General features: G+C 39.1%; 2 protein-coding genes across 7 annotated transcripts in view; one reads left to right on the top strand and one right to left on the bottom strand.

The window, feature by feature from the left end:
- The window catches only part of TBC1D7 (TBC1 domain family member 7), a 258,846-nt gene that overhangs the window by 58,098 nt on the left and 185,410 nt on the right, over window positions 1-15,338 (top strand). The gene's annotated exons all lie outside the window — the stretch shown is intronic.
- The window catches only part of NUP153 (nucleoporin 153), a 47,258-nt gene that overhangs the window by 19,351 nt on the left and 12,569 nt on the right, over window positions 1-15,338 (bottom strand). For 5 of the 6 annotated variants that reach the window (XM_075745042.1, XM_075745046.1, XM_075745048.1 and 2 more), the window contains exons 2-9: window positions 10,359-10,575; window positions 7,901-8,149; window positions 6,457-6,596; window positions 6,248-6,376; window positions 4,306-4,422; window positions 4,133-4,177; window positions 3,979-4,032; window positions 383-529 (exon numbers count right to left, since the gene is read on the bottom strand). In XM_075745042.1, coding sequence (XP_075601157.1) covers window positions 383-529; window positions 3,979-4,032; window positions 4,133-4,177; window positions 4,306-4,422; window positions 6,248-6,376; window positions 6,457-6,596; window positions 7,901-8,149; window positions 10,359-10,575 — 1,098 coding nt within the window. The remainder of the gene's footprint in view (window positions 1-382; window positions 530-3,978; window positions 4,033-4,132; window positions 4,178-4,305; window positions 4,423-6,247; window positions 6,377-6,456; window positions 6,597-7,900; window positions 8,150-10,358; window positions 10,576-15,338) is intronic. The other variant, XM_075745043.1, reaches the window with a different exon arrangement.

Here is a 15,338-nt window from a genome sequence, read left to right as displayed (position 1 = left end):
CTCACTCAGAACCCGTAGCTCACCTGAAAGAGTTTATACACAACATCAGCATGTTTCATCAGTGACAGCTTTGTGTACAGGAGCATACAAAAAGGAAAATGTTGTTTCTGTATTTTAACATTCTTCCCCTGAGAACAGCCTGACCCAATAGCACATCATCACATTCTGAAAATAACCACCAGCCACTTAGTGTTCCAAAAATACAATTAAATCCATAAAACCTCAAAGTATCTCCTCCACAATGGCTCCCACCGTCTTAATGCTTACCTCAAACATACTATTGGTACTCTGTGCCAAGAAAGAGCACCTTAGTAGGATAACTGGTTAGAAACATTCCAAGCTTCTATAAAGCGGGCAGATAAGGACCAGAAACTTTACTTACTTTGTGCTTTGTATCTACCCTCTGGTGAATTTTGCTGGAATCAGTAGCTGGACTCAGAGATGGTTTAAAATACTGGGTCCGAGTCGCTGACAGAGAGATTGCCTTTGGTGTCACGAGTTTCTGGACAGGTGGATGCTGTGATTCCATCTTTGAAAGGGAAGCACAATCAGTTTATCCTTGCCCACCCACTCAAACTACGGCAGCATTTACTGATGAAAAAAGTTACAGAACTATAAATCTCTCTCAGCACCCAGTGAAAATTATTTGGAAGTGTTGAAAGTATGTAGCTTGCAGAGGAAAATCACTAGAAAACCAGTCATGAAATCACAAAAGCTAAACAAGTAGGTAAAGTCTGATTGAATCCTATTTCAAAATTTCACAGACAAAATAACTCATGTTACTATAATATGCTTACATCTTTTCCTCTCCTCTGCCCACATTGTGATTTTTTTTTAACTGGCTTAATCCATTAATGTAACATTCAAAGTGTTAAGCAGTTAATTATACAGGCTTCTGGGTTTAATTTTTCCTACATTTTCCTCCTTTGAAGTTACACTTTCAAAAACAAAAAAGTTGTAAAATAATTTAAAAATAGTCTCATTCATTAAAATGTCTTCCAATGTTTTACATTTGCATTAGATGCACTTACAAGTACTGGTTTGACTTTCCTTGTCAAAGCGTTTCCACAGACAAGAGTTAAATTTTAATAGAAAGCACTGTGCGTTCTGCAAAACTGACTTAACTGATTTGTGAAACAAGAAAGACCCCAAAAGGCTACAAGATTTACCAAAGGCTTCATCTGCAGTCTTAAGAATCAGAAGAATCAGACTGAGGATGCATGCTACTATTTAAATTAGTATCAACAGAAAACTGTGTTTACAATGCAACTTTAATTTCACAATATGTCCCAACTCTTGGTAATAAAATTCATGTTGTATAAATTTATGCTGTATAAAATTCATGCTGTATAAAGTGAATAAAAGTGTATCTTTCTAAAAAATATTATACTAATTTTGAAACCTTGAGTAAAATGTGTTTTAAGTTAACAAATCCATTTTGAGTCAAGGATGGTCCATTATTGGTTTTAAATGTAAATAGAATAGAATTGGAATAGAATAGCTGAGGTGGAAGGGACCTACAACGATCATCTAGTCCAACTACCTGACCACTTCAGGGCTGACCAAAAGATAAAGCATGGTATTAAGGTCATTGTCCAAATGCCTCTTAAACACTGACACGCTTGAGGCATTGACCACCTCTCTAGGAAGCCTGTTCCAGGGTTTGACTACCCCACCCCCCCCAGTAAAGAAACGTTTCCTCATGGCAAGTCTGAACCTCCCCTGAGGGACGCAGCTTTAAGCTACGTGTCCTGTCACTGGATCCCAGGGAGAAGAGCTCAGCACCTCCCTCTGCATTCCCCCTCCTCAGGAAGCTGGAGAGAGCAACGAGGTTGCCCCCCAGCCTCCTTCTCTCCAAACTAGACAAACCCAGCATCCTCAGAGGCCATGCCTTCCAGCCCTGTCACCAGCTTTGTTGCCCTCCTCTGGACACATTCCCATTCTTAAATGGTGGGGCCCAGAACTTCACACAGTTCTCCAGGTGAGGCCACACCAAGGCTGAATACAGCGAGACAATCACCTCTTTTGACCAGCTGGTTACGCTGTGTTTGATGCACCCCAGGATGGGGTTTGCCCTCCTGGCTGCCAGGGCACACTGCTGGCTCATACTGAGCTGCTGCTGATCAGCACCCCCACACCCCTTTCTGCAGGGCTGCTCTCCAGCCACTCCTCTCCCAATTTATACTTGTGTTCAGTGTTACTCCATCCCAGGTGCAGAATATGGCACTTGTTCTTGTTCAATGTCATGCTATTGCTGATTGCCCAATGCTCCCATCTATTTAGATCCCTCGAGAGTCAACAGCAGCTTCCAGTTTGGTATCATCAGAAAACCTGCTAACAGTGCATTCAACTCCTGCCTCCAGATCATTGATAAAAATATTGAACAGGACTGGCGCTAGAACTGAGCCCTGAGGAACACCGCTGGTGATCAGTCACCAGCCAGATGCAGCCCCATTCGCTACAACCCTGCCCTTCAGCCAGTTCTTCACTCAGCATGCTGTCTACCACAGCTGGACAACTTGTCCAGAAGGATGCTGTGAGCGACAGCATCAAAAACCTTACTAAAAATCCAGAAAAACTACATCCCCCACCTTCCCTTCATCCACTAGGCAGGTGAAGGATATCAAATTAGTTAGACAGGAATGTATAATGCAAAAATAAGTGTCACCCAGTTAGATGTTTAATACATTAACAGCTATTCTGTCTGCTGCAGATCCTCAAAATAAGAAAAATACCACCAAAAATACCTGCAAAAGTTTTGCCGAGTGCTCAAGTGTTCTGTCAACCACACGTTTGCTTAACAGGAAAACACATAACCCTCTCCTCCCCCCCTCCTCCCCTTCAAGGGCTACCCTTCCTCTGCCAAACTTTATGAATTCTAGTATTATGAATAGACAATTTCTCTACTTTTACCCAGTGACAGCTGTGTGCAACATTCGCTGACTGACGTCAGGCTCTGCTGCAAATCTAGTAGATCTTTCTTAACGCCTCATCACAGGTGTGGTTCTACAATTTAACTGAGAGTCCATACCAGCGTTGTTTTCAATTATTTAGATAATATTTAGGGTAAAGAAATTATATGCTCTATTTTTCAATGTTCTTGTAATTTTGCATATGGTGAAAGATGGTACAGGAAATCCAAGATGTCTATAAACTCTGCAGTGACTGGAAAATTAATTATACTTCTAATCAAGGGATTAGCATAGAAACTTCTTCAGACATTCTGTCCATTTTCACACTAAAAAAAGCAGATAAAAAGTTTGCATGGAAGAAAAGAACCACACTTTTGTTCCTTTGGTTGCCTGATCTTAAAGTGGCCTTTTATGGGTTTTACAATTTAATAAACTCGATACCCCAAATTAAAGTGATTAAAAAACATCAGTAGTTTTAAGTTTTTTAACAAAAATGAAGGAAACCATGATTAACCACAGCATTATCACCAATTCACTGCTACCTCCAAATAGGTATGGTTACAGAAGTGACAACATTTAACAATTTTCCTTCTCCTTACTTTGAGCAGTAATAAAAAATATTAGTATTTTTCTGCTCAAAATGAATATGGAAATCTGCACAAGGTCTGTATGATCGGTCAATCAATATTGTTCTGTTTCTGATCATTTCTGTAAGAGAAAGCTTTCCTAAACAGAAAGATTAACATGCAACTTAACCCCAAGTTGCAAAACAAGATAAAACTACTTTGTGCGTTCTAGAGAAATTGTTCTTGATTGACGTATCAGGACACCACCACATAAAGATAACATAATTCTTAACCTGAGTAATCTTCACAGTCCTTCATCTAGTGCAGGTAGAAAGACATTTTTGGCAATTTCCACACAGTCAAGACAGCTATAATTCACATAATGCTAATAATAACTTGAAGTCATGTGTATGCTGTCATTGAGGTTTGTGACATTTCTTCTAATAGCTATAAAGCACAGAGAGTTATCTATCTAAACTTAAGATGTTACTGGTTCTTACCTGTTTTCGTTTGGACTGGAAGCTGGTAATATTCAGCACAGTCCTGTCCACAGGCTAAGGGGAAAAAAAAAAAAGCATCAATATTAGAGGATGACTTTTTTCCTAAGAGAGGGTTCCATCCAACAAAAATGTAGGGGTTTTGTGATCAACTTACAGAAGACAGTGGACTAGAAACAGAAGACGGAATCCTTTTAGCATCCTGTTGAAAAAAACAGGGGAAAAAATTAAACTGGGCATTACGTAAGGAAGATCTTCATCCTATACTGGCACATTTACTATGTTTTTCAAATACATGAAATAAAACAGATTAACAGGAGTGCCATTTACCGCCAAAGGACTTGACATCTTCTCCAATGACTGCAAGATGCGCCGTGCTGTGGAACTTGTCACGCCATAGGACTGCGCACTTGCTTGTTTAGCTTTCATTTGTCTTCTTACTGGTGGCTGAAAAATTAGCATTGCAAATGTTACAATCCTTGGTTTTGAATTAAACACGCATGTATATTATACCCAGTGGCTATACTGATAATATAACCAATACTCTCATGGTGACAGAGAAAAACGTACTCACTGGGCATTCAAGTCACAAAGAAGAAAATACACTCCACAGACTTTACGGAAGTTTAAGTAGGCCCCCATACATGTTGCACATGGGATAAAGCAACAAAGGAAATACTTAAATGTAAAAGGTCATAAAAAGGAAGATGTTAGGCCTGTAGGATTTCTGAAGCCGTAACCAAGAAAACCAAACTGAAGCAAAGGCTTGTGCTGCAGAAAGTACTTTCAGTAACAAAACAGATCTCAGAGTTTCATGATGGTGTAAGAGTACCGTCTTAAAACCAATGTATACAATCATCATCAGGCATTTCTAGTTTTACTTCTCTTGTCTCCTCCCTTCCCCCAAGATTACAGTTGGCTGCAGATCTTTTTACTCTGTTTAAAAAGATAAAGATCTGATTTTAACTGTAACAGTTCTAAAAGTATTTCATCGAAAACGTAAACTGTTTTATTTGCACCATGGAACTTTGAATATAATTCAAAAAAACCTCTTTCGGTGGCACTCTTTTTTTTAAATTATGTTAAACCCCTCATGTAACCACATCATGTTTACCACACTGCTCTGTGAAGACAGGAAGCAGACCATACGGCATGTAAAAAACACAAGCAAGACTCCCTGTCATCCACAGCATGCAAAAACAAACAAGCTAGTCTCTCCTTTAAAAGCCTGGTATTTTTGTTCCTCTTTTTAGCATAATCCACATTTATTTTGTAAAAAATAAAAATAGCTGACTGAAAAGGGCTCCTAACTTACAGGAAGTTTTGAGTGTTCTGAAGTTTGACTTAACACCAAGTCAGAACAAACCACAAGTTTTCAAGGTTTCCCCCAAGTCAGGAACTTGTAGGTCTCCTTGTTCCAGGGTAGAAAGGGACTGCCAGAATAGGTCCAGCAAACTCTTATTTCCAGTTCCTTAAATAAAGTTCCTTTTGACTTTGGATTTTTTTTTTTTTAAATAACGGTCATTTTGATTTAAACACATTCCAACTGAACCAGATTTATTAACTTCCTTTTAGATTCAACTGTAGCTACTGAGAGCTGTCAGCAGTTATGATTTGCTGGTTCATTTTAGAGCACTAAGAACTCTTAGGGGCAAGTAACTCTTTTCATGAACTATTTGAATGATATTAAAATAGACAGCATTTAATTGTTTATCTTGAGATTGCATTTAGGAATGTATGCCTCCCTCTAGGCAACATAAGAGCAAAGGATCAGCAAAGTTGCCTTTTAGATACTACTATAGTAAAGAGTGGAGAGTTTTATACAATATATTTACAGCATGAGTGTAGGCATGCTTGTGTGAGACCTACAGACAAGTATCAGGCAGGTGACTTTTGCTACTATAAACACAAGTTTTCCAAGTTATGCCACCATTTTTATTTACATGTTATTTTAACATAATACAGTCAGAGGCAGACAATGGCACTTCAATGGAATTTTCTGAAAGACTTAACAGAGGAATTCCCAACTACAAACAACTAGCCAGAACCCGACATGCTGCTGTCATTCTTGTGCATTATGACAAGTATTTCTACACAAACTGTTAAAAAAAGAATTTAAACAGAAATTGTTCTTTTCTACTCCTGTAAGTTGAGAGGGCAGAATAGGAACTGTTGCCACATTTTCAGCTCCCTGCTCACAGTTCTTTGGGCAGCACCACCCCTTCTATATTTCAGTTACATTTTCTCTCACACTGCACTACTATTCTCATACCTGATAAGGAGCGATTCGTGCTTGTGTCTCCCTTGCTGCTGCAGCTGCACCACCGTAAGTAGTCTTTCCAGGGTAAAATGGAGAATCCCCAAACTGGCTTGTCTTAAAGACAGAAGTGTTTCCAAGTGACTACAGAAAGATTTTGATGAGTGGTTAGTAAAATGGCTACACATTCAAAATTATTAAATTCAATACTGTGCAGTACTTACAGGAGAGGGAGATCCAAAAGCAGATAAATTGAATGCAGGTTTTTTAGAGCTAGCTGCAGGTTGCTGTGAGAGGGAATGAGATCTTTCAGCCTCTGTGGACCAAAGCAGTGGTGCTGAAGTATTTTTTGAAACTGTGATATCTGCCAAAATGATACATGCTGTATGTAAATGCCTTGTGTACATAGAGAATTTTTAATATTAAAGATCACACTAACTCCACAGTTCTTTAATGCAGAAAAATAAGTCTTACAGAATGGAAAAGTCCCTTAACACTCATTTTTCCAGCACTCTAACCTTCAGAGTTCTTCAAACAAATCAATTTCACATATGGCATGAAAACCAAGCATCAACTCTGGACTTGAAATCTGTTCACAGAACTGCAAATACGATACCTGTCAGTAACTTTTCAAAAGCATGCACAACAAGTTAATAGTATACTTCCAATGCAGAGCTTTTTTTTTTCTGCTTTCATGGTAAAATAAAAGGGAACTGCATAAACACTGGTGCATCTATAATGACACCAAGTTTTTCCTCTGGTGGGAAAGGGTTGGAGGTCAGCATAGGTCAGAATTGCCACAGGTTTTATACCTGAAAAATTCCCCAAAGGCTGAACTAACAGTTAACGACCTATTTGCCATGTATGTTTTATGGAGATACATCAGAAAGCTCTAGTAAATTCAGGTTACATTGCTAAGGCCTGGCAACATCTACTCTGAATTGTAAAAATATGTTCTCCAGAGAACTTGCTGAGCATGCCTCAATCACCATTTATATGGGGGACTAGAAAAAGCTGCAAACCTGCTGTTTCCCCTTTCTCAGTGAGATCACCTAGGTCCCCATCTACATCAATACAATATTTATTTTTTTTACTTTAAAATGGTGTACATTCCTTAAGAGTTCAGCAAAAGACATGGCAGTATTGACAATCGATACTTTCCACCAAGAAAGGCCAAAAAAACAATCCAAAACCTGTTCACTCAGAATAGTTCCTTTATTGACTCCTGGTGAAAACACGGGGGGGACGGGGGACCAAAACAAAACAACAAAATTTTGTGTTGCTATTTGTCACCTGTATTTAACCACATTTAACTAGCTGTCAGTTAGATATTCTGAGTCACTCTTCCTTCCAGGCAATCAACCTAGCTGTCAAGCTACAGCAAGTCATCTTCAGTTCTTACTATCCCAACTCGAGATTTACAGGTAACCTAGCTAAAAGTGTGTTTATCAGCAGTGATTCTTTGTAACATCAGAGTCTCATAAATGTATTCCAAAGCATCATTAGATTAAAAAGGTGACAGGATTATATACATCTAAACCACTAAAAATTAAATTTAATTCTAACATCCAAAGCTGACATTCACTTACTTTAATTTACTAAGGTGATACTGAAGAATGCAAAGTACTTCATGTTACCAAAACATCGATTAGAGAACATGAAAGTTACCTTTATCAGATGCTCTAGAGGAGAAGCCACTGGTTGTTGAGATGTTATCATCATCATGCTGAGAGGTAGAATCTTTTATTTCTTTTACAAGAGACAGTCCAGGACTGCCGATGCCAAGTGAAGAAGATGTAGAGGGCTGGCAATGCGGCACTGTGGAATCCAACATGGTACAGTTCAAATGGCTCCGATGAAGAGAGGGCCTTGTTAACACATCTGAGAAGTTCAATGCAGATCTACTTGTGGATGGTTCTAAACAAGAACAGGGAGACTATTAGCTTTCCTATAGGCAAGCTCACAGAAGCCAAAACCTGTTCTCTATCAACAGTCATGCAATTGCCAAGTTCTACACACAAAAATAGATAAGCCAAATTTAACTTCTTCCTCACCCAGATAGGGTTTCATCTGTCTGATTACAACAACACTGCTTGCAATACTAAGTATTAATGTTGCGTTAAGAAGTAGTTAACAATGAGGTTTTACAACGCCAAATTCTGACCCCATGTTCAAGTGCTCTAACACTGGGTCTTTCACTAAATCAAACATACAAATTCCTTCTGCAGATAAAGCTTGCAATGAGCTTTCCAAAAGTTGAGATTACATGGCAAATTACAGACAACTCTACAATTTATATAATCTTGTAACAAAGATGATGTTAATCTGAATACATAACATGAAAATGTGTATTTGCAGAGATTTTAGGGGGTTTTGTCTGTTTTGGTGTCATCACCTCCCCTCCCAAATTCTACCATATCAGGTCATGCTACAGGCAGAACATTATCTCCTATCCATTAACTTTTGAGATTTTGGCACAAAGGACAAGCATCATGGCCACAGTTGCAAGATGGGCATTTTTTCCTCATGAACCAAAGGGTCTGTAAACACTGCCAGTGTCCTGCAAGAGGTGGTCTCACAGCTCCCACTTGCCACATGAACGGAATAGCTATTAATGGCTATCTTGCCTGATATCCACGTAAGTCCACAGTCTCTCCTGGGATTTCTGGGTATGAACATGATTTTGAGTCACTATCCTCTTGATGTTTGCACTGAAGCTTAAACTAGCTAGTTCAAGCTTCGTAACCACTGCACTACTAGTAATTAGTTCTCCAAAGCACTTACAGATTTTTATGACTGTCTAGTTTGAGATAAAAAAGCGTTATCAGGCTGAAGGCTGGCCAAGCAAAGGAATACAGGCTCTAGCACATTGGTGCCTCAGGGCTGAAGAAACAGGCTTTCTAAAATTATAATAGTAATAATAATTTTTAAAATCTTATTAATAACTACAGCAAGAAAGATTGGTCTACAACAACACAGACTGCAATGCAAGCTACTAAAAGTTCTAGGGTGTCCATCTGCTGATTTCTTGGAGCTAGAAAGTTTGCTGTGCAGCTGTTCTTACTGAAAGGTCCTTTCACACAGTTCTTCAGGAAAGCCCACATGTGTTCCTCATTCATGAAGACTCTCTCTATTCCTTTATCCAAACTTGTTCTCAAGCTACAGCTACGCAGAAAGCAATAAAGGTCCTTATTTACAATTAGATTACATTGGTGACAAAGGTATTTCCTCATTATTTTTCATTCTGCCAACAACAGAAGCAACTGACTTTCCACACAGATGGTTATGTACATGCACTCAGACAAAACTTCCCTCCTTATTAAAAATTAAGTTCCACAAAACTGCTAATTTAAGAGAAGCTCAATGAAAGCACAGGCAAATTTACAAAGGACAACTACAGAAACAGTGAGAGGCATCAATATAAAACACAGATTAATCTTTTATATTGTAAAGGGTTTGCAAACCCCTTTGTCAAGGGTCCAAATAGGTTTTCAAAGACCCCACACTAGCCATGCACACACCTTAAATCTTACCACATATTTCAAAAAGAATAATGTCATAAACCAAGTTCCCCAGTTCTCCATTAAACTAACAAGGAACTTCCTAAATTGACTGAAGAAGCCCAAGGCAGGGAAAAAAAAAAAAAAAAAAAGGACATGAGAAGGAATTTTCCTCTGGCATTCTAGCATCTGGTCTTGTGTTTTGAGGACAACAAAACAAATTAATGTTTTTATTACCTTAGGCAATTAGATAGACTTTCATTCCAGACCTTTTAAAAAGAAAATGTAACCCAGTACACTTGCAAATGAATATTATCAATATTTTGCACCTGGCTAATTGACTACCTGAAGTTAACTGATGACTTCCAAGAGCTGTAAGACAACCTCCTGTATGCTTTGCAATTACGTTTACAGTTTAGACAGTTGTTGGGGGTGTGTGGTGGTGTGTGTTTGGTTTTTTAGGTTTGTTTTGTGTGGGGGTTTTTTTGGTTGTGTTTTGTTGTTGTGTTTTTTTTTTTTAATTCTGTCAAAACGCTCCTCCCAGCTTCCCTTAGAAATTTAGATTCAAAACTAGAAATCTGTGAATAAATACAGATGGCCAGAATACTCAATCATTTTTTACATACCTTCTAAATTAATTCTTGCTGATTCAGGCGTGACTCTCCCATCAATCATTATGGTATCTTCATTTGCATAATCATGGTGATAGTTTACTGGATTCTCTTCCTGGTTTGTAGATTCATTTGTATCTACACATTCATCTTCACTTTTATTGAAATACTTCTGTAACCATCCTGGTACAATGTTTTTCACCGATTCTGTCACTCTGCTAATGATTCCCTGCTTAAAAGAACAAACACTTGTTAATTACAGAACCACAGCGAACAGCATACGCTGGGATGCAACCTTGCACAGACCTTGGAGGCAGACATCAGAAAGCAAATATTCAGGACAAGAATAAGATAGAGGGGGTTGATCCTTGACATAGGATCTCTATACTGCTGGGACATGCATAATGAAAATTCACCTAATACTGATTTACTACTAACCTATCAGTTTCTGCACTTAACCAGTGATCCTGGCAACGTTCAAAATTCTGAAATTGCAGCCCAAGTTCACCAGAGGCTTGCCAAGTCACACAGTCATCAGAAAATTCTACTTCTAAATCCTGATGTACATGCTTTTTTTGAGGACTCCTCCTCTTAATGCCTTCACTTGAAAAACCATTAAAAACAGAAGCTCGGCAATTATCTACAGTGATAGTGATGACCACAATAGCTGCTAAAATCACTGAACTTAAATATTTCTAATTTTTCTAATGCTGAACTGCAGTAACAATGTGTATCAAAAAAAACACTGGTATGCTCTGAACAGTCAGGGTATCCTGAAAGAAATCCTGAAAGAAACACCTGTAGTTGAATAACAGATGTCTCGCTACAGGACTGTTAAATAGTTAAATAAAATTAAATACATCTTGATCAAATTTCATTTCATGGTATGTTAAAGTTTTGCATCTCCAAACCTTAACATACTACAATTACTGAATACATAAAAGCCATTTCCATTTTTATATTTACCAATTTTTTGCAATGCTTACATTTTACATTCAAGAAATATTTTTTACCATTTTGGTTCAGGCAGTCACTTGTTCCCCATCAAGCCCTCAAAATTTCAACACACTTTCCTGTCAAATCTCAACCCCGCGCAGCAGATCGCTTGCAGCATGGAGCTCCCTCCCTCTTACACTGACTGCAGCCACAGAACCAGCTGCTAAAAACTCTGCGAGCTGCAAGCAAACGTGAAAGCTAACTCAGCAATTTCAACACTTTGGAAACTGAAAAGTAACAAGAGTTAAACAGTTTTTGCTGAACTCCACTGTCAGCTGCTAACACATGTACCAAAGGCTCTGGCAAGGTACTCTGATATTTTTCCAGGTTTAGGCAACACAATTTTCTAGTCAAAATTATTATTCAAGTGTAGAAAACTGAATATTCTTTGAACATGTAATAGTTACAGTCTAGTAAACAATTCTGAAACAAGACCTCTGCCGAATTCAACTTTCATAAAAATTTAGCACACAAACGAAAAAAGAAGCACATATCACTTATTCAAGCCTTTTACACACAATAATGCAAATATCAACTTACAGGAGTTATAAACAAATTAGATACCCTTAAATCTGGAGTTAAGATGGGGTTGGGAAAGAGGAGGAGGAGAAGGTAGAAAACAAAAAGCTTTTCACAGAAAGTTGTCTTAATTTACAATTTGACATTTTTCATAATGATCTGTAATTTAATCTTGTGCTTGCACAAAGACAGAGTATCTAGGGACAGTTTAAACCAGTCAGAATACAGCGTAATAAACACATCCATCACAATTACCACACTAAGATGCACACAAATATGCCACGCTCAGGATGTTGCTGCTATTCTACAAAAATACTAAGCCTCAACTTTCCAACAAAAACTACTAACTGCATGTAATACCAGACTTGCCAAACGGTTCAGTGCACGGTACCAGCAATGAGGCTGTCCCTACTCTATCCCCAGCCCCTCATTTCCACCTTTCCCTGTGACACACTCTCCCATTTTTTGGGGGGCAAATATTTTGCTGCTATGAATAGAAGCGTATCAGGAACACAAAGGAGTTAAAATTTGCCAAAATGAGCAAATGGTCAGGACACAAAATGCATCCAAGGCAACGCTCTTTCCAAAAAGCTAAGCGCTACTGCATTCAGTATTGCTAGAGTTTCTCATCAGAGAACAGATATTATTGGCCATAAAATAGGCCTGTATGATTCTCTTGCTGAAGAAATCCTCCCAGGACCAAAAGCCACCTGAGACTCAAGACGGAAGAAGTCACAGGCATCCAGAAGAGTAAACGCCCAATCATTAGTAATCCAAATGAGTAACTGGAGAATCTAGCTAGACTAATAATTAACCAAGATGACATTTTACCATCCATATCTAAAACCAGACTGGTTTGACCCTTTCTTGCATATGGCAGCCTGGCTAGCATTCTCCACATCATCAGCACTTTAAGACTAAGCTGGGTAACATGGGGTAACTTCCCAAACCAATCCAGGAGCTGGAACTCGCTTCAGCACAGCCGTACCGTAGGCAAGTACTAAATAGCCTGCTCCATCTGGCTTAGGCACAGGGGAAGATAAGAAGCATAGTTTTATGCTCCAGAATACTGCTGGCTTAGTGACAAAGCAAGGAAAAGCAAAATACACAGAAATGCACCTCCATTTTCTGTCTGCAAAATGAAAATATTGATTAAAGGCACTGTGAAAGAACTATGCAGACATTATGAGCCATCATCAGACACAGATCTTGCTAAAAAAAACCCCACCTCCCCCCTAAAAGTAAGCCACACACCCCAGGTATGCCCATTCACACATACACAGAGAAAAAGAAAAAAAAAAAAAAGAAAAAAAAAAGACATTTCCTTATGGCATCACAGCTAAAAGCCAATCAATAAAGCACCATGGTTGGATTCCTGTGCAAGTCAGGCAGTTAAGGTACCACTGACCAACTACACTTTTAAACATGTACACTCCGTATTCTTGCGAAGATATTTCAGCAGTCTCATGCCTTACACTGTCTTTAAAGCTGTCATTTTAGTCTTACCCTTTCAGTTTTCTTATTCTTATTTTAATCTTACCCTAACCTTTAGTTTCGTATTCTTCAACTTCAGCACATGTCTTTGGACACCCTTTCTGTGCACATGCCACGCAAGCCCACCCTGTCAGCAGCAGAGCACTCTCCCTCTGCGGCTCCTCTGCCACCAGCTCTGTACTCTGTCCAGCCCAGGTTCCCTGGCGCTACCATCTCCCCACAGGCACCATTAATCCTTCTAGAAGGCTGACAAGGATACCACACATCTCCTTGATGCAAACAGATCTTCAGAAGTGAAATACAAAAAGACACGGCTCGAGACAACTCTAACAGCCTTATTCCTCCAGTAAAATCAGAGTGGACTGCTCAGATCCAAATCTCCTCGTGCCATGATGACACACTAGTCCCTATCCTAAACACCTTCGTTCGCTATAGCTACACCAAACACGCTACTGCACAAAAAATCTTCTAGTTCCCAACCCCAGGTTGGGAGTGGAGGAAGCGGTGCTGGCATGCAGCTTTAATGCTCGTAACTCCTCATTTCTACAGGTCTGAGGCACCAAACTTAGTATTGTGAAGGAGCAGATGCCACCACGGGGCAATCCTGACTGTGCGTAGCGGCATTTCAGTGAATGTGTTTCAGCCCTTCACTGACTGATTTCAGCAGTTTGAGAGCTGCTGTTGGCACCAACAGCTGTCTGCTCATCCTAAATGCACTAATGCTCTAGTCTCATCCTAAAATATCAGCAGGAAAGCAGAACAAAACGAAACAAAAAAATCCACTGAAAAGATCCAGTAGCTTAGGAATAGATATTTACAACAGTTTTTCTAATTCTGTGCATCATCCTAAGTGTCTGCAGCTCCACTAGATATATCCAAGTCTATGTATACAAACACCACAGCAACAGTAACTACAGTTACAGTTACTCAGGCATATTGCCTTGAGAGGCAACTCTAAGCGAAAGATACGTAGATGGAAATACTAACCAGTAAACAAAGAGGTGTCATAATTTACTGCTTTAAAATACCATTTCTTCAAAGGATTTATATAAAGAAAGAAAAAATTAATAGGTTATGGTCACAGTTCGACTTCCAAACTTAAAAGCAGGCTATTTCTTTGCCAAAAATATTTATGGAATTGGACAGTTTTCCCAGCTTGTAAGGGTCTTTCGCATAGCATAGGGGGGTGTAAATGCTGGCAGGAGTACTCAGCAATCATGCATTACTGAAAAACATCTATTTTTGTAATTGAGTTTATTTCAGTCTGAGACGATTAAGTAAATCCCACTATACAACACAGGATGTACTAAAAAAAATTACATAAAATTCTATAAAGGTCATACACTAACATGAATTTGTCAGAGATGCAAATTACACAACTGGATAAAAGAGCTAATTTCCACTTCACTGCATGCACACCTCTGAAAAGCATCATGATTTTACCTCCAAGCCTGTCAGAGATTTCTTTGTTTCCCATTTCAAAGTTCAAGTTATTAAAACATACAAATCAGTAAGTCCTCAAAAAGAAAACCTGCACCTAATGGTGAAGTTCACCGAGATAGAGCAGATCCATCTAACCAATTCCAACCATGAAAAAGGCATTTTTGTGCTCTCTCCATCCCCCACAGTTACTTCATGCCAGCTCTGGCGCATAGCAGGCTACTCTCCGTACTAGTTGAATTCATTAATCTGGCAAAAAGTACACATTTCTCTGCTGGACTAATGAGTTCAACTGGCTCAGTGCACCAGAACTGGCCCAAGAGAGCGAGCAAGATCAGGCTGCCAGAACGAGAGGAAGAAGAAACAAAACTCCATTCTTTTAACCATCCCGTGCCCGCACTGCCACTGCATTGTCCCTTTCTCCTCACCCTTCCCTTGTGCTGCTGCTAGCACATACACACATGCAGCCAAGTGACAAATTCCATCAGGGCTCTATCAAATAGATCCAGGCAAAAATTCGTCTACAGACTGTGACGGTGAGGACTA

This window comes from Balearica regulorum, chromosome 2, assembly GCF_011004875.1.
Source record: "Balearica regulorum gibbericeps isolate bBalReg1 chromosome 2, bBalReg1.pri, whole genome shotgun sequence".
In the NCBI taxonomy this organism is placed as follows: Eukaryota; Metazoa; Chordata; class Aves; order Gruiformes; family Gruidae; genus Balearica; species Balearica regulorum.
Note: the sequence above shows the minus strand (reverse complement) of the source record. Positions and strands in the feature narration are given on the sequence as shown.